This window comes from Marmota marmota, unplaced genomic scaffold, assembly GCF_001458135.2.
Source record: "Marmota marmota marmota unplaced genomic scaffold, marMar, whole genome shotgun sequence".
Lineage (NCBI taxonomy): Eukaryota > Metazoa > Chordata > Mammalia > Rodentia > Sciuridae > Marmota > Marmota marmota.
The window spans coordinates 29,429,786-29,449,494 of record NW_026000240.1 but is presented as its reverse complement, the minus strand read 5'-3'; the positions used below and the strand labels follow the sequence as shown (position 1 = coordinate 29,449,494).

Genomic DNA, 19,709 nt, shown 5'->3' with positions numbered 1-19,709 from the left:
TAGGAAAGCAATTCTGGTTGAAGGATGGGACAAAGGTAAGAAAGATAAACCAGAACCTGCTGCAAGTTCTAGAAGATAGGTAAGGGGAGAGGTTGGAGAGGAAGGGGAGCATGCAGATGATGCCTAGGACATGTGGATAGAGAGGCTGGGTGCATTGGGACAAGGGACCTTTAACAAAAAAGCCAGAGCAGGAGAGCTTGCCTGGGTGAGAATGCCATCTCCATTGAGCAGATGACAAACCGGGGCTTACTCAAAAGGAAAGAGATTTTCCCAAGGTCTCACGGCAAGTCAGCGAAGTTGAAAGGACCATGCTGGGACTTCTCGGATGCTAACTCATGGGTTTTGGGTGGAGGAAATACAGGATGACTTTCATGGTCTGGCTCCTTTAAGAGACATCCCAGCTAGGGTATCCTCTAGGGGATGGTCCCAGACGTTGTTTCTCTGGAGGCCTCTGCAACCAAACTGCAAGAACTAATGAAAAGGGACTATGCTTGGATGTCACGCATGCCACCGGAGTAGAGAGACATGAAGCTGATGGGCATCCCCCTCCTCGCAGGGGATGGGTGCAGTCCAGGAGTGGTTTGGGGAAGTAGCTAGGCTGAGCACCCATGAGACTGGTTAAGATCAAAGCCGATGGGCACCTGGGGTTCCTGGGCTCTGTCTGGAAGACCTATTCTGCTGGGTCTTCCAGGTTCTGTCTTGTGCCAACTCAGACCCTCGCAGGCCGTTGGCTTTGGTTGCTTTGTCCACTTTCTACAGAATTGTTTCAACAGGGGAGCCCAAGTAGGTTGGCCTCAAACTTTAGAGGTCTGTGAGGGTCTGCTTCACAAATTGCCATGTGAGGGGAACCTCTGCCTTGCTGGTCACCTTGCCATGAGACACCCTACCTGTCAAGCCATTTCATGTGCCTTTTTGCAGGCTGGTCCACGGAAACCCTCCATTCTAAACCTGACCATTGTCCCTGCCTTACTGCATCAACTCGTTCAAATGGCAGCAACATCTGGCTGACCATGAAAACCCTGGAGCTTCTTATGATTCCAGTGTTGTAAGCCCACCAGACCACTGGGACCCAGCCAAGCACTGGCAGAGCACACTGAAAACAGACCGGGACCCTCTGGGCACACAACCCCACCCAGGTCTACTGGAGTGTGACCCTCGGCCAGCTGCATGGTAGCTCCTCTGCAGCTAGCTGTGGTTTTTCCTGGGAGGCACTGATAGGCAGCCTAGATTTGTTAACAGATGTGTTGACAGATGTGAAAGAGAATGAGAGAACGAGAGAGAGAACTAATGAGCTCCGTCAACATCTCTGTGATAGCTATCTTTATTTTCCCTGCCCTCCTTTCCTTATGGCACTGATTTTTTTTTTTTTTCCTCCTCGGCCTCTGTAGTATGCTTGTATCTGTGGCTGTCACTTCAGGTCCACTTTGGAGGACTACGGAGTCACCAGACAAAAAGAACTAACTACGCGGATAGGCCGCACCCTTCCACAAAAGGCCCAGCCACCTTGGTGATTCCCTGTGATCTGTCACGGGTACCCTCCCTCAAAGGTGAACAGAGCTCACACAGGCATGCACTGATGACATGTGGGTATGAACTGCATGAGCAGATACGTGGATGAGTGGGGACACACAAGTTCATGTTTTATCTGCACATGGGGGCATGCATCTGTGGGTATGCATGGGTGCATTATACTTGTGTAGATATGAGAATGTGGGAGCATGGGGGGGGGCTTCTTCTTTGAATATGAAGCCCAGATCCATGATATGCACATAGCCCCTCAGTGTACTGGGGCCTAGATGATCAGGAGCCTTCACAGGCTGCTTAGGGCAAGGAGCACACAGTGCCTCCCAGGACAGACCACGGGAGCTGCAGAGGAGCTACCATGCAGCTGGCAGGATGCCACACTCCAGTGGGCCTGGGTGGGCTCATGTGCCCACGGGCCCAGTCTGTTTTCAGTGAGCTCGACCACTGCTCTGGTGGGTCTGAGTGGTCTGATGGGCTTAGAAGAACCAGATGGAGAGTATCTTGGAAAAGTGGGCTTAGCCTCTCTTGCCCTGTTTCCTCACCTCTAACAACCACAGGGACAGCCACAGCTTTCCTAAGGATTGTTGGACCAAATGAGTTAGACTACCTGAAGGTATTCTGTATTCTCTACTATGCAGCATTAAACAAAAATGAGGATCTGCTATTAGTGACCAAATGACCCAGGGATTTCCAAGCGGATCTGCAAAATCCAGCCCACGGAGATCCTCCAACAATGTCTCCCAGTCTGATCATGTGTAATGGCCTTGTGGAGTGATCTTCAAGACAAGAGCAAAATGTGAGCCAGTATGTCTGGGAAAGGCTTACATATTCCTGCTCCTAGTGGAGGGTCTCTGCAGTAGAGGACCTCTCCTGCTGCCATATCAAACAGTGCTTGTCATCCCTATTAGCATCCCTCTAAACTAGTGTTCCCAGGGCTTCGGGAAAGACTTACCTTCAGGAAGGTAAATCCTAAAAGAGACCAACCCCCTTTCCTAGCTTGTAGTACAGTCTTGGTCAAAGTAGTATTCTGTTTTTCATTTTTATGTTATGAGGTATGGAGCAAGTTATTTTTGCTGGTAACTATTCCACAGGGTGGTAAACACAGGATATCAAGACCACATGAGCAGGAGTCTTGACTCTGAGGAGTCTCCTGCTGGTGCGGGATCCCCATGACTCTCTCCCCACCCCTCTGCACCCATGCTGTCTGCACCTGCTACCTGCTACCATGTCTTCTGAAAGTACCGGGCTGCACTTTGCTGAAATTAGGTTGCCCCAAACCTGGCAACGCTTATTTATTCCTTTCCTAACTGTGTGCTTGCAAACAGCACTAAGAAAAAATGGCAGCTGCTTTATTTTATCCAAAATGCAGGGAATCTTAGAGATTTCACAGCTGCACCCACCTTTATCTTCTTCTGAACATGGTGTTAAGCAGTATCCACAGGGGTTCAAGATGTGCTTTGCACAGAAAGGATGGTTCATTACACACCTCCCTCTGCACAGAACTGCTAATGGCCCAGCTGATTCCTGAGCAGAGAGCTCTCGAAGGCACTGACTGAAATTTTTTGGCTATGTGCATTTATTCTGAGGTATAATTTTTGCATCCCTATTCTGACAAGATACAGTAAAAAGAGTCTGCAGTGGAAATCTGAATGGTAATTTACATAATTTGACTCAAGATTCTCTTCTTCGGAAAAGAAATGATGAAAAGGCATGTATGTGTCTTCTTTCAGCCTTGGCGAGGCCTGGGCTGAGGACTGGGGAAGCATCCATAAGTGGCGGAAAGCAGCTGGGCATGACAAGCCCTTGACAATGAAGCTGCTGTTCCAGGCTCTGCACCACCAAACATCAGATGAAAGTATCCGGGTAAAGTCATGCAAAATAGAATGCAAATGAGTCTGGCAAAACTTAAGGCTTCAGACTGGCAAGTGGGCACTTTGTGGGGGAAGAGATGGCAGCCTCTGGAAAACATGTTGGGCAAGGTCTCTTCTGGTCAAAAGCTCTGAGTATGCCCTGGGGGAGGGGAGGTTGGCTCCTGAGGCCACCAAGCAGATACCTGGCTTCTTTCAAAGTCTGCGGTGGCCAATTTAACTTATCAGTCACTCTTTAATTTCCTGACGCTGGTCTGAACATCAAGCAAATGATACATACTTTCAAACTTTAAATAAGGGCTTATTCACATCAAAATCAGTTAGTCCCTTCAAAGCCACACCCATGTCCAGGGATGCATGGCTTGAAGCTCCCCGAGAGCTCTCCTGAGGGGGACAGCTGGGTCCAGGTAGGCCAGCCATCCTTCAGCTCTTAGAGTGAAAGAGGTTCCAGGTGGTGGCTTTAAGGGCATCTGAGAACTTACCTGTGTGTAATCTGCACACCGAATTAGGAAGGCTGGGTGATATCTGGGACAGAGGATCGCATCATGGGTCCATTTAGCTCCTCAAATGCATCAGCTGGTGGCCCTGGCAATGTCCTATGCCCTCTGCCTTAGAGACTCTAAAACCAAACTCTGCTGTCTCCCAGCCTCTCTAGAGGCTAAGGGTGCTCCTGTGACCTGATTCTGGCCATTAAGACAGAAGCAGCAGTCGGTCTGAGGAGAGATTCCAGCAAAATTCTTGCTTTCTTTTTCTGCCCTTAATATGGACATGAGGTCTGAAGCAGCAGCCGCCAGTCTGCAGGAAGATGGGAGCCCACGTGCCAAGGAGATGGAGCAGGATCAGAGTGAGAGCCCCAGGGCCCAACAGCATCACCACACAAGGTGCCGACCAAATTCCACCACGACTTCTGCACCCAGAAAGCCTTTCCTTGTGGAAGCCACAGCCACCTTTCTGAATTAAAGGGTGACCCACATTCCTACTTACAATGACTGATAAAAGGGAAGGAAAGGCAGAGGAGAAGAGGGAGGGAAAGGAAGGATGTTGGAGCCTGGGCAAGGTGGCCTAGAGAGCAGTCCCAGGTCAATGTCCAGAGGAGCACCTGGATGGCTGGCAGGGCCCAAGTGGGTCTCTGAGGCGGGGTCATCTTCCCCCAGTGACTGGCATTTCAATTTCACTATATAAGAATGTTTTTGTTTTGGCTTTTCCATAACATATAATAATGCACATTTGTATTGAGAGCACTTTGGCCCATACCGTTCCATCATCTAGACTACGTGAGCTATGCTTTAAATACAAATTAACCATATTCCCGTTATGGATATAGCTTGGTGTTAGAGCACTTGCCTTGCCCGTGCAAGGCTCTGGGTTCAATCCCTAGTATTGCACAAATAAAATAACCACAATCCTACTTTTACAGTTTTGAGGCCACTGGTCTGGATGATGTGGAGGTAAAAGGCCACTCAATTTCCAGGTTAAAAAATGCAATTCTAAGAAACTGAAGGGCTTGGCCAGAGACTCCCAGTTTCGTGACAGACCTGGGATTGGAACCCGGGCCTCCTCTGTTGGCCTCCTTGCGTGCATGATGCAAGTGAACTCAGGGCCTGAATGCCTCCTTTTAAAGGAGACAAAAGAGCTAGAGTGTGTCAAGGGACACGCTGAGTCCTTTTCCTTTGTGTGCCCCTCACTCTGACTTCCTGGAATGTGGTAAGGTCCTGTTGCTGTCTCCCCAGGGTGCTGGGGTGATTACCTGGACATCACATGCAAACAGCTAGTATCTCGGGTTCTATCAAGGCCTCTCGAGTGGCATTTCACCCCTTCTCTACATTCTGTTCCAGGAAACTCATCAGTTCTTAGGGTGTTTGGAGTCCACGTTCTCCCCAGCCTCTCACAGGTGGCCCCAAGAAGCCACTTTCAAACATCTTGGTTGCTGGACCCTTATTCATTTGGACTCCGTCTTCTTTGTGTTGACATCACTGATATTCTTTCAGGGTAACCTGGGATGCACATCCAGGGCCATGTCCAGCTGCAGATCTGCTAGGAGCCAGAACCCAGGCAGGTGCCATGATGAAAGCCAGGGACAGGGCCACTCAGCTGCCCAGGGCAGGCGTGAGCTGCCCCTGAGTAGTCACAGTGCTCACAGCAGACACCACTGCCGTCACCCGGGTACCATCCTGCTCACCCTCCCCTTCCACATTAGCACCTCAGCGTGAAGAGTGCTGGGTGAATCGGGCTAGTGGCGGGGTCCCTTGGGTGTGAGGAGTTGCAGACAAGGTGGGGATGGATGCTTCCCGGAGAGGAGGCTGGGAGCAGGTGGGGAGACAAGGAGGATTCGCTGCAGCCACTGGCTGGAGGCAGGAAGGTATGCAGACCGAAGAAGTAGTATTTAGGGAGGGCCACCAGATGTCAGGACCCAGGTGCTGGGTGTCCATGTGTGCACATGTGTGTGCGTCTGCATGTATGCATGTGCGTGACCCCACCTTGTAGAGGAGGTGCAGTTTGTCTGATGAGAGGCCAGTCAGTGCCCAGAGGTGGGGTAGGGGAGCTCTGTGGCCACCGCAGGGAGTCCATGGTCTGGAAGAGGCAGGAGACTCAGAGGAGCACAATCAGGGACTGTTGTTGTGGGGGATGATGGGGGTGTCACCATTTAGGGGCACAAATTGGGAGGAGGTTAAGTTCATCCCCCAAAGCCCTTGGGGGTCCTGTCTACTTCCCATACACCTCCGCTACCACACTGAGACAAACAAAATAAAATAACAGGCCTCTCCCATCTCAGGAGGATTCATTAAAACCAGCCTGTGTGTGCAGAGCTGGGGCCCAGCTTCCCAGCCTAATTACCATTTTAAAGGATGTTAGGAAAGGATTCCACCTGCGCCAGAGAAAAAAATAAGTCAGAAAGCCCTACAATGGAGAGGGCGGTTGTCTCCCTGGGATTTCTCTTGTCTTTCTTGCCCTGACATTGAGTGAGGCCTCAGGGCCTCTCAGTCTGATGAGGTCTAAAAACCCAGACAGGAAGCGTCTCTTCAAGCCAGCTCTGTGCCCCTGTCATCTGTGACACCATCTATGGCCAGGCCCTCTCCTGGGCCTGGCAATACAGTGGTGCTCCAAGGGCATCCTGGCTTCCACCAGGCCGGAAGCACAGAGGAGCCGCCCTAGAGTCAGGAGGTTGAGTTAGCCATGGGACAAGTAGGGTCAGGGTGGCAAGCGGAGCATGGCAAGCCTCGCTGCTCAGCAAGCATTTGCTCTCAGCCACGTGAGTCAGAACACTCACAGCGGACAGGAAGGGAGTGGAAAGAGCATTTTAGCAGTGACAGCCATGGTGTGTGTGGGGGGGGTGACAGTGCCACTGTCAGGGAGTGTCAAGCAGAGAGGCCACCGAGCTGCAGGTAGTGGGCTGCCCAACTATAGATACTTGACAATAATGGGTACAAGAAAGTAATGGGGTGGCCTGGAGACAGAGCCTGGGGTAAGAGCGCAGAAGTTCTGCCCACCACTGCCCAAAACACCAAGCAGACCCAAATCTCATTGTTCTCAATGGGATGCTAACAGGAGGTATGCTAAGTAACTTAATATTAAAAATATACAACAATATATGAGATCATACAAATATGTGTGCACATGCACACACAGTACCAAGTCAGACTTTGAAGGAGCCTGTTAGATAGGGTATCCCCTCTGATGCAGGAGAAGCCCCCTTATGAACCAGAGAGAATCCTGGGAGCCCATGGGGTAAAAAGCCCTGCCCCAGGGAGGATGTGACTATGGGGCCAACACCAAAGCCCTGGCCTAGGGCTGTGTGTCACTCAGGACCTCTTTCCCCAACCTTCCTGTTCTTCACCAAGGTCAATTTCTACTTGGTCCATGGTGATCCAGTGTCTCAGACCACAGCAGAACACAAGTAAATAGGGAGGCAGACAGGGTCTCTCTGAGGGTATCTGAGGCAAGAAGGACTGGTCCAGAGGGACAGGCAGCCTAAAAAGCAGCACAGAACTACTCTGCACCCTCTGTAAGGTCAGCAATAGGGAAGGACATTCTTAGAACAGCAGTACCCCGTGAGTCTATAGATATTTGTCCTTGAGAACTCGATGATAAAGGGATTCCATGATCAAACACCTAATCACATTTGCTTTCAGCAAATCAAAGCACACACTGAGGAAGGAAAGATCTTGAGAAGTCCTGCAGCAGGCAGTCACTCCTGCTCCCTGGAGTTCCCAGCTCCACACAAGCTCTGAGCCACCACCCTCCTTGTTTTTTTTTTTTTTTTTCCAAGCAACACCTACTAACATTTCTTGGAATTAGTATCCCACAAAGCCCATTAGCTTAGAGAAATGCATTACTATTTGTTTCTATCCTAAGGAAGAAAACAGTGTCCCCCCAGCCTAAAAATAGTATAAATGATTAAGTTTGAGGCCTTTTGCAAAAAGCTGTGGTTGCAAGAGAACCACTTGTGCAAACCTCTTCTCACCAGGGATGCTAGGCAAGGTTACTACTGTCCTCAATTGCTCAGCTTTTGAGCCACCTGTCAGCCTGTGGTTGACCTCAGAACACCATTCCAGAGCCAAGAGCCCCAGAGGTCATGCCATTCAACCTTCTGCCCACATAGGGCGGGGCAGGGCCACCACACAAGCCTTTCCAGAAAGGAAGGGCTTTAGCAATGGTGTGTGTGTGTGTGTGTGTGTGTGTGTGTTGGAGTGAATGTATGTGTGTGCATATGCATGTGTGTGTATTAAGGTGGTGTGTGAGAGAAGGTGTGTGTGGAAGGCTAAATGTGCAGGAGAGGTCTAGGGGTGGTAGTATGTGCACGTATGTGTGAGAAAGGTCCGGAGTGTGTGCATGGAAGGCCCCAGAAAACACAACTACACAAGGAGAAGCAAACTCTCCTAAAGCTCCGCATTCCACCCCTCCCATATTTTGGCTGGCTCCTCTTCCACCTGACTGCCCCTTTAAGTATCCAGACACTGTAATGGCTCAGCCTGTCTGTGAAGGCTGAGAGCACCCAGACTGAAATGTGTCCCCTCTCTGTGTTTAAGATTTCTCTCTGGAAAACATTTCCTTTCTGAGATCTAGACTTTTCAGAAAAATCTTTACTAGGCTGGGGACCAATACCCAGCGGGGAAGCTCCTCCAAAGCAAACAGATACCCCAGGAACCTGGGGCCATCCCACTCTGATCTCAGCTCAGCAAGCCCTGGAGAGAGGCTGGCTGTGGTCACTCGGCCACGGACACCGATGAGGGGTGGGCGGGGTGGAGGCGGGCCTCCAGGACCTCACCTGGTATGTGTTGTCGAAGCTGTCATACATGAACCTCGTGATCAGAGACGTCTTTCCGACTGCAAAACAACAAGAAGAGAGTTGTTCAGCCATAAGCAGAGCCGAGCAGCCAAGGTCTTCAAACTCATCGTACAAAACAGGTCACAAGTCAAAAAGCCCAGAGGGGACGCTGAGTTGCAGACACACCAAAGTGGGAGGCTGGTCTCAGGGAGGGACCTTGAGGTGGGGTGGCAAGTGTTTATGACAGGTGGGGCTGCAGGGCAGTTCCTGCCAGGCAAAGAGGCCACCCAGTGCTCCATGAATTCCCACTACCCAGACCCAGGTTTCCTTGACCCAGAGGGCCCGAATGATGCAATATCCAAAGAATCAGAGCAAGTGGAACAAACAAGCTGCTCCTTACACCTGCCTGTGTCCACCTGCACTTCTCACCTTGTGGCTGGTCAGAGGTCATGGAATCCTGCTCTTTCGTTCCCACTCATTCAGCCTGGGTGTCGGTGGGAAAGAGGGCTTTCCAGAGACCAGGGGCAGTGGGCCATTTCCCAGGGTCTTCCTCCCTAGCATGTGCCTGACCATCCAGCTCAGCGAAGGATCTCTGGCATCCCTGGACCCTGATAGGCAAATGCCAAGAGGATGGATCCCCAGGCACTGTGACAAGTGCAGACTCACCCACACATCTGCAAGTGCAAACGCCGGTGGTGACATCCCAACTGAGCATGCAGGTAGGGCCGAGAGAAGCCGGGGTGTCTCCTGAGAGTCCCACAAATGTGGCTAATTTCCCAAACCACAGGGTTTGGCTTTTGACCTAACCCTAAGCAGGTGCCCTGGGGCCTGGCGGTGGCAGAAATGCCAACTGCTGCATTTTTAGCCATCTGGGAGGGGAAGAAGCGTGGTAAAGGGACATTTGTTAGCTCAAGCCCTGCATGGACTACTTCCCCATACTGTCCCACCATGGCTCTGTCCTGGTCCTGGGAGGCTCAGAGGGCACCAGCCTGGCTGAGCTGGCACAGGGCCCTTTCTGTGGTAACCCTGCAGGTAACCCTGATGGGGAAAGCAAGGGAGTGTAGCCAAGAGCTCTCCACTCTGCACCGCCCATGTCCCAGCAGGGCTTCCATAGGCAGGGCAGGGATGGCCATCGCCATGATGGAGCGGGGCAACCCAACAGGGCCCCAGTTTTGAAGCCTCAGGAGTATAACAGATGAGTCCCATCATCTCTCAATGGTCAGGACTTGCCCAGGGAAAGACAGCGGTCTCTGGCCAGAAGAAGCATGTGATAGGCTTGTGTTTGGAAGACTGAACTTTGCCCAGAATTGGTTATTTGAGTCCAAATCTTATCTGAATACTTTCTGTCACCTTAAGGTGACACCTTGAGGACCTCATTTTAAAAATTGATATAATAATATCACAGACATCAGAAGTACAAAGCACATAGGAAATGCTTAAAAATGGCAGGGAACTGAATAGCTGAGGCAGTTTCCAGACTATAATGATGGTGGGGGTGTGGGGGGCATACAACCACCATTGTTGTTTGATAAAGAATTTGACTTGTCTTTATCCCTGGTTCCTGAGAAGAGACTCAAAAGGCTTGGAATTCCCTGAGTAATAAGAGTGTCGTTTTTTCATTCCTGGCCCCACTTCCATCCCAGGAGTTGATGCTAATGAGGTGACTGATAAGTGGCCCTGGAGGACCTCAGGGTAGGACTGTTAACCCTGTGATTAGGAGTTGGGAACTGGAGCCAGTCCTACCTCCAGGGAAGGGAGAGAGGCTGGTGACTGACTTCAATGCCATGGCCAGTGCTCAGTCAATCATGCCTACACAATAAAACCCAGTGAAACTCTGGACAGCCCTGTGGCACTTCCTTGTTGGTGGATGCACTGTGTGCCTGGGGTGGGGGTGGGGGTGACAGGTTCTGAGTCTCTGCATTAGGGACACTCTCAGACCTTGCCCTCTGTGCTCTTTTATCTGGTTGGTCTTGATTTATAGCCTTTAATAAAACTGTAATCATAAGTAGAGTGCCATCCTGAGTCCTTTGTTGTTCAGCAAATTATTGAACCTGAGGGGTACTGGGAAAACCCTGAATTTGTAGTTCCTTGGTCAAAAGCATAGATGTTTTGGGAACCTCATTTGGTGACTGAAGTGAGGGCAGTTCTAGAGATTTGGGTCCTTAGAGTCTGAGGCCAACACTGGGTCGCTATTGTCAGAAATGAGTTACCAGATACCAGCTGGGGTCAGAATGGCCATACTTCTGGAAGAACATCTCTGGGATGCGCAGTAATGCACCCCAAAGCTCTTCCCATTTCCCCCAGAAATGGCCCTGGGAACTTCTGATAGAAATTTGGCTAGAAAGAGCTTTCCAAAAATGGCTTTAAATCTTCCCTTCAATTTTACAAGAAGGTGAGAAGTGGGGGGCTTCACACACATTGGGCATCGTCCCTGAGGCCACAGGTGGAGCTGGCTGGGAACTACTAAGGGGCCCACCGAGTTTTAGAAAAGTGGAGCATCCCTGAGCTAGCGAGGGGCAGGGAGAAACAGAAAAAGCATAGTATCCTCCCTTATGAGAGGCAGTGGAAAGTTCCCACCTCATCAGGATCCCAGGGCCCAAGGCAAGTCCCCTAGGCAGTGACGGGGTCTCACACCCCAGGGAAAAAGAGTGAGCTTCAGGGAGCCAGGTGGGGAGACAGGTGGGATGCTCCTTCTCCCCACAGAGGTTCTTCCCTGGAGTAAATGAGTAGGGAGACAGGACGGTCAGTGGAATCCCCCAAAGCCACTAAAGAAACAGGAAGTTCATGGAGTTGTCGAGAATTTTAAATCCCTGCAATCCCCTCTAATGCTGAGCAGCCCATTCTTGTGACGGCAGCTATGGATTAGTACCGGCTGGCAGGATCAAGTTTGAGTGAAGGAGAAAAGTTGTTTACTGGGACTATGCAGGAGGAACTTTGGTCCTGGCCAGTGTCGATATGTATGGGCATCTGCAACATGCGACATGTGAACCCAGTCTTTATGGAGCATGTTCCAGCTACACGCTAGGCACCGTGCCAGACACAGACTTACACGGCAGCAACACATAAAAGAGACGTGGCCCCTGCCCCCTGGACACATGTAGCTGGGGGTTAAGCCACCTCTTCTAGGCACCTTCTAGCTGCCCTCAGCTCTGAGCAGGTACTTGAGGCATCCTCAGTTTATAGCAGGGGAAGTACATTGACAGCCACTGGAGCAGGGTCAGAGCTGAGAGGGGCTGGGATGCTCCCGGCCCAGGCATCCGTGGCCAGGCTGGGTTTCAGAACCCTGAAGGTTCATTACTGCCACCACTATGAATGTCATGGAGCTCCAGGAACGGCCCCAATTAAGCCAAGGCTTCTTTTTCTTGGGACTGGTCAGAAACTAGGAACTGAGGCACCCTGGAGGGTTCAGGAAGTGAGAGTGAGCAGTGTAAATAGGGGAGACCCAGCACAGAGCGGCTCCTTCTTGCTTGACACTACTCCACAGGCCTGTTTCCTGTTTCTAAGAGCAGAAACTTTCTTCTTCTCCCTCCGAGGTCGCTCTCCACTCTCCACACAGCCAGGACAATGTAGCTCAGAACCCTGTCTCAAACTGTCAGCGTGGCTTGGCTATTTAGATCTCCCCAAATGACATTACACTGTGCCCAAGGTCCCCTGAGGCTCTCCCATCTGCACTTCACCCACCAACCCAGCCCGTCCTCCTCCTCTCCAAAGTGCACTGCTAGTTAGAATGGAGCCTTTGAGGCCCACAGATGTGCCCTGGTCACCCCCTACCCCCCATCCATCCCCTACATCCAGGAGAGATGGACTGGCCCCTCCCCCAAACCAGTCCCTCTGCTTGGGGATAGTTTGAGATGTGCTCAGCCCACCTTCTCCTCCTTCCCAGCCTTCCATGGCCCTCTGGGACACACATATGCACTTCTGATTGGTGGGTCCTGCCTCAGCCCCCACCTTGAGCAAGTCTGGGACTTCAGGGCCTCTGCCTTGACCTTGAACTCTGAGGCTCCTAGGCGACCAGTTTGCGGGGGACTGACCAGCTCTTTTGAGCAAAACATGGGCAACATTTGGACATGAAGTGCAAGGAAAGGTGTCCTTGGCTGCCGGTCTCTGGGACACTTCCTAGACCTGGGCAGAGATTATTGAAAAGCACTCTCTGGTCCACCTCTGCCGAGCCCTGTCATGGCCTCTCATCAAGGAGCAGAACAGATCAAGGGGCTGCCCTGTGCCAAACTCCTCTTCCTCTTAGAGGCAGGACTTCTTCCTTACCCCATTCTTGCCTTCAGCAATTGTCCTGGGTAGAAGGTGCTAGAAACTTAAAATAGACACCTTGCACATCCACTGGCCTGTCCACTCCCTGTCTTTTCATGGGGGTTAGCAGGATAGGCAGAGCAGTCACCTGAGCAGGCACCAACAGTGGCCATAGCCAAGGGGGGCCTAGGAAGGGGTGGCACTTGGCATTCCACCAGGACAGGTGGGCAGGTGAGCGAGGCAGGAGCCACTCCTGTGATCTCCCGCCTCCAACAGCTGCAGAAACCTTCCTCCCTGCCCAGCTCAGTCCTCAAGGTCACCCTGTCTTCTAACAGCTCACCAACACCGTTGCTGCAAAGCGGAGCATTTGCCCAGGGCAAAGATTCGGCTCTGCTGGCAGGATTTTATTAAAAATAAGCAGGCAGATCATTACTGAGCCCCCCACCTCCACCCCCAGCTCCTCATGGCTCAGCAATGTTCTTATAATCTTCTGGTAGTTTAGTCCCACATGATTAAGCAGGGAGGGTTTTTTTTTTTTTTCCTCTTCCAACCAAAGGAGGGTGAGAAAATTCACTACTGAGCATTTACCAGGAGCAGAAAGAAGGAAAGGGACCTCCAACACTAGCTGAGCCTCCACTTAACGCCAGGCGACAGGTGAGGAATTTGGCACTTTTTCTTAGGTTTCCTCATTTAATCCTCATCACGATCCAATGAGCTATAATCCCCAAGGTCACAGGGCCAGGCATGCAGATCTGACACCAAAACAGATGCCTCATCCACAGGAGGTTGTGCTGCTGGTTCGTGCAAAGGTCTGAGAAGAGCACAGCAGCCTTCTACAGAGACTGGGGCTGGGCTGCCAGCAAGGCTGCAGGTGGGGGTAGGGAGCAGGGCCACCCCAGGCGGAGAACGGTGTGACCCAACAGACAAGGCTTCCAAGAGGAGGCTGTGAGTCAGTGACCCTGGAGACCCCCCTGGACTGAACTTGTGTCTTAGGGAAAATGGAGCCCAAGTGAGGAGGGAGGGGGTGGGCAGCTGGGGAAGCTCCACGTGGCTGGACGGTTGATTTAAACCAAAACCCATCTCTGGGGCCAGCTGTGGAGGGAGGTGGGGTCAACAGGGAGAGGCAAGGTCTCTGGGGGCAGGAACAGATGGCGCAGGACAGGGTGGACCCATGGAGGAGCACGGGTTCGGGGGCCAAGGAAGGCAGTGGCCACTCCAGAAGGGTCTTGAGCAGAGGCTGATGTGGACAGGTGGGGCGGCTCATCATTTCCACAATAGGCCCACACAGCGTCCCACCCCCACGAGCTCTCACAGTGCAACCCTGACACTCCACGGGGGGCATCTGGATGGGCCCCTTCAGATGGCAGAAACGGCACCGTGTGACTCCCAAGGCTGGGTTGGAAAAGGCAGCACAGTTTCTGCCGGGAGCAGGCTCTGGCTTTCACATTCTGGAACTGGCCTTAGACCGGCATCACCTGCGAGGAAGACCAAGGTAGGCAGCATACCTGAGGGAGACCATATGGAGGTGCCCTTGTGGCAAGAAAACAGAACCCCAGCCAGTAGCCAGCATCAGTCAGCAAACCTGCCAGTAAGCTAGCCCTCAGGGGACTCCACCCCTGACCTGCCAGCTGCCTTTGATGCCACAGGGAACAGGCACATGCTGTCCCTGCCCTGCTCCAATTGTGAATCCATAATATTCTCTTTGCCCTGAGCCACTGGGTTTGGGGACGGTTTGATAAACATCATTAGATAATCAGAGCAACAGACCTGAGTTTAGAAAGAAATCTACATTGCAATGGAAAAGTGGCTTACAGGGCCAGCCTGGGAACAGGAGTCTGGTGAGAGATGGGGGATTGCAAGGCAGAGGCAGTGGGGTGGGGAGAAAGTGAGCAGAGGAGGCTGCCAGGACCCTGAGGCATTCTGAGTCTGAGAAGCAGCACCCAGGATGTCTCTCTGTCACCTGCCAGCACATGAGCTTCAGCCAACTGGACGGGGTGCAAACACCAAGCAATCACCACAGACTCAGGTCACCCGTGTAAACCTTTAAAATCACCAGACCAAAGCACAAACACCTGCACTGTTTTCAGGGGGAAAGAAGTTATCCAATCCCATGAGTGAAGGATCTAAGTTTATTTTCCATGAAAATATTTTGTTCTTTTAATTCTTTTTTTTTTTTTTAAGCCAGGCCAGTTCTTGTGACACCTGTGGGCTATCCAGAGGAGCTCGGTCCCACACCCTGCGGAGATTTCCCCAGTGGAGGGTGGACTGAGTGCTGGCCCTTTACGATCAGCTCCAAGCGTCCACCTGGACTTCACCTTGGGGGCCCACTCACTCCATCAGCATTTCATGGGCCCCCGACCCCATCTCTGTGGCAGGTTCCAGGTAAACAGATTTTTTTTATATTTTGGTGATGGCTTGGAAGTCGCTACAGAGGACGGTGAGGCTCTCTACCCACTCAGCAAACACCCACTGTGGGCTTCCTCTGTGCCAGGTCCATACTGGGCACAGATGCACCACTGCTCCCAAGGTGCCCTTGGCCAGTGTGGTGCGGCTTCAGACGCAAACACCTAAAATGCCCCTGTGCTGCTGGGAAGCCCACAAAAGAGAAGAGCTGCTCCCTGCTGGGGGAATCTCAGCAGCCTTCTGAAGGAGGTGGCAGCGGGGCTGGATGTGATTGGTGGAGACAGGATCAGAGGGGAAAATGCTCCCAGGGAGGGAGTGGGCGGAGCCCCGGATGGAAGGCTGAGGTGTCCTCTGCACACACACATTTACCCACACTTCTGCGTGTGCCTGTCATGTGAAGCCAGCTTGACCCAGTGCTTGGGAGTCTGTTTCCATGAGTTCTCCCTGGCATGGCTTGTGTCCAGGTCACAGGCTGAGGGCTGAGTAGGTACTGAGTTCCCAAACATCTGCTCTGACACTGCCTCTCTTCACGAAGTACACTTCTCCTCCCTGTCACTTCCACAGCAGGTGTGGGTGTGGGTGGAGAGATGGTTGGTAGGGCCAGAGCGTGAGGCAGAGCATAAGAAATCAGCTGGAGACCTCATGGAGGGTTTGCCAAGCCTGGCAGAGGGTGTGCACCCTCTTGGGGGGGCCCTCGCCAGCCAAGCCAAAGTCTTGGCCTGCAGTCTGCTCTGAGTCTCAGGTTCACTACCACCCACACCAGCTCTGTGGTGCTCCCAGACAGATGGTGGGATTCTGCCTGGTCCTCCTGAGGGTCCACAGAGGTGGGGCCTGGGGCAGGGGCAGGGGCAGGGGCAGGCAGGAAGGACCTGGTATACCTCATCGCCATTTCTAAGCCAAGTTGCTTTGCTGCACTGCCTGCCTCTTAGATGCTGGTGTTTTTAAGGAGAGCAGGCTCCATTCAGGGGAGAGGGTCTCTGCATCCTCGACCCACAACCCCTCCCCCCATCAGAGGGCTTCTGCAGTGTCAGAAGGTGGCCCCGGGGCTGAAAAGGCAAGTGCGCTTCCCCACAGCCCAGCCACCTAACCCTGGAGGGGCACAGCAGACTCAGTCCTCCCATCAGCTCAGTTTCCAGGACACAGGTGGGAAAGGCTGTGGGTGCTGGGGAGAGTCTGCTCAGGGCTTGGCTCTGGCCCCGCTGCCCGCAGGACAGGCCATCCTGACCAGTGTCGTCGTCCTCTACAGCAGCCTCAGGAGAGGCCTCCACCACTCTCGCCTGCAACTTCCACTCACAAAGTCCCCAGTTATCTGCTGAGCATGAGGTGCACGGTGCCCAATCCTGTGATGACATCCAACGGGTGGAGACACCAGCTACCCCTGCCCAAGTCTTGCTCCCGATCTGATCGTTCGCTCTGTATTCACAAAGCAGAAACTCCAGCCCCCTCCTTCCCAAGAAGCAGATAAGCCTGGGGCCAGGCTCCCCCTGCACATTCCACCCCGCCGCCCTGCTGCTCAGAAAGGCAGTTTTGCCAGCTCCCACCTGAGCCCCCAGGGCCTGGCTGGCTCACTATAAATGAGGAAACAGGTGAAAAATCCCATTTCCAACCATCCCCCCAAAGACTCTGCCGGTAATTAAGAAATAGGCAAAGCTCTTCATTGGACACTTTAATTAAGTGTGTTAATTCCCTCTGCCAAAGGATGCTCAGCCGCCTGGGCCTCTCAACCAGGGACCCAGAGAAGATGGTACAGGGAAGCTGGAGGGAAGGAAGGAGAAGGAGGGCGGGCCCTGCAGGGACGGAGTGGGCGGAGCTCTAGCCTAGGCCAGTTCTCCTGCACCAGCCTGACCCAGGCCTGACCCTCCTGCTTCCCCACTGGGTCTCCTCTTCACTGGCCCCCACCCACCCCCATCTTCTCTATCCAAGCACAGTGACCCTGCAAACCTGCCCAGGTGGGAAAAACGGCAGGCCATTCCGGGTTATCTCTTGCTGTCTCCCACCTGCTGGGAAAGGGGGAGCCTGAGCCTGCAGAAGGCAGCTCTGGCCTCCTATCTGCCCCCTGCCTGCTGTAGGTCTCGATCCCACCACAGCTCCCTCGGGGCCTCAGCATTCCCATCCGAGCAAGAAGGAGCAGGACCTGGGTCCAGAAAAACCCATTCCGCAGAGCAGCCCATGATTCAACCAATAGAAAGATGAGGGCAGGAAAAGGAAGGGTGAAATAGGACGTAAAGGTCCCTTGGGACCAGGACACTTAAGACAACTACGGGCATCATCAAGAGCCTGCAGGGGACTCAGTATAGTCAGTCCCCCAGGTGTCCACCCAATCACCTTCACCCAGGCCCAGCGGCCTCACAGGGTACCACAGCTGGGGCTCGGCATGGTGACCCGGATGGGACTGGAAGATTCAGTCTCAGTGTCCCTTCCCACCCATCCCAACACCTTGGCCGCCTCCTGCTTCTTTTCCCAGAGTCTCTACCTTCAGCAGAACGAGGCAAGTTCCAGGGAAACAAGCTGGCAGCAGGCCTGGGCTGGGAGAGGCCCGGGTGATGTACCAGGTGATGCTGTGATATGCAGGTAGACAGATGTGGACAGGCATGTGCTCTGTGAAGGCAACCACAGTCAAGCTAATAGCATATTCACTGCCTCACTCGGTTACCTGTTTGTGTGGTGATCTACTCTGCCAGACAGGAAGACAAACACTACATGATCTCACTTGCAGAATCTAAAAGGGTGGATTTCACAGATATTGACACGTCTGGCCTTGGCCTCAGCTCCTTCTTCCCCATGGCCCCATAGGATCTCAGGACACTGCAAACCATCCCTGCCCAGGCCAAAGCCCAAAGCAGACTCTCAAGGTACGGGGGAAGATCTGTTTCCCTAGCTGCCCTGGCCAAGTCTGCTGTGAGGACTAAAGACTGTGGGGCCTATCATCTAGAGGGTGCATCCTACTCCCTAACTCTAAGAGTCCTCCCCAACTTCAATGTCAGGCTAGGCCCAGCAAGGGGTCTAGGGGCCCTAATGCTTTCCCAGTTCCAAGTCAGGGAATGATCTGGAGATACCGGCTCCGACTTTTTACACCTGAAACCAGGACACCTAATTTGGGCCAAGGAAAGGGCAGGCACAGAAGTCAGTTAATGGGAAAGATGGTGATGTCTTGGGGACAGAAGGTACAGGGGACAGCAGACTGTTGAGGGCTAAGGAAGAGAGGTCATGAAATGGAAATACAGGACAAGTGTGCCTGAAGGCGGGTCTCCAGCATAAGGCCACAGTGCTCATCTGCTACTCATTGTGACAAAAAGGCTCTGCCCCAGAATCGGGTTGGCCCGTTGGAGCTTTGGGGCATTCCTAAAGAAATGTTCAGAGCAGGAGCCTGGGGCTGAGGAAGGCACCTGGAATAAGAGCGGTTCCATGACTGAACGGTGAATTGCTTAATCATCGGGCTGGCCAGGGGCCAGCAGGGGAAGTGGCCAGAGCTACTCTTTAAATGATCAAAGAATGAGGGGGATGTGCCCACCCACGAACATCCTGGCTCTAACTAGGCTCAGAGGCCGGGCCTCCAATGAGGTTGGGTTCCATGGTCTTTAAGGTGCTTTACAGACTGAGGACAGGTGCTCACCAAGCCTGAAGCGCTGCTCTGCAGGATCAAAGTACCAAGAAAGGGTTCCTTCCAGCTGTAGGTAGGATCCTCTGATCCTTGCGCCTCACTAACCCTTGTCACTTTTGCCCCTCGCCCAGCCTGGAGCCCACAGACAGTGCCCCAGCTATCTGCTACAGCAGGCAGGTGGGGGGGGGGGACAAGAGCCCTGGCATGCACGGAGCAGCTGTGCTCTTCAGCCTGTGACTGCTGTGCACAGAGAATATCTGTCCTTATTTAACTGCCTGAGCAAATTCTCCCTGTACCTCAAAAAAAGGATTGCGGATGACTTATGAAATTTGGACTTGGATACATGATTGTTTAAAATAGTGTCATAATATCAGAGCCACCCACCAATAACAATGTTGAACAGGCTCCAGTTCCTCTAAATGACCCCATGACCCTGGGGAGGTGTAAGACCACCCTCCCCAGTGTAGGAGTTTTTCTTCCTTGCAGCACGTTATAGGCACATGACAGGTTTCTTGAAGCTGGTGCTCTCATTAAGATTCCACCTGAGCCAGCCACGGTGGTGTATGTCTGTAATCCCAGCAGCTGAGGAGGCTGAGTCAGGAGGATCATGAGTTCAAAGCCAGCCTCAGAAAATTAGCAAAGCACTAAGCAACTCAGTGAGACCTTCTCTCTAAATAAAAAACAAAATAGGGCCTGGGATGTGGCTCAGTGGTCAAGTGCCTCTGAGTTCAATCCCTGGTACCCCGCTCCCCAAAATTATTCTACCTGATAGGATTGACGTAAATCTAGTGGGACAGAACCC

General features: G+C 52.6%; 1 protein-coding gene across 1 annotated transcript in view; it reads right to left on the bottom strand.

Annotated features, from left to right (window-relative positions):
* The window catches only part of Rab6b (RAB6B, member RAS oncogene family), a 31,933-nt gene extending 23,167 nt beyond the window's left edge, over positions 1-8,766 (bottom strand). Inside the window, exon 1 of the mRNA XM_015487039.2 lies at positions 8,659-8,766. Within this exon, the coding sequence (XP_015342525.2) occupies positions 8,659-8,751 (93 nt within the window). The 5' untranslated portion in view covers positions 8,752-8,766. The remainder of the gene's footprint in view (positions 1-8,658) is intronic.
* Between the last annotated feature and the right edge of the window lie 10,943 nt (positions 8,767-19,709).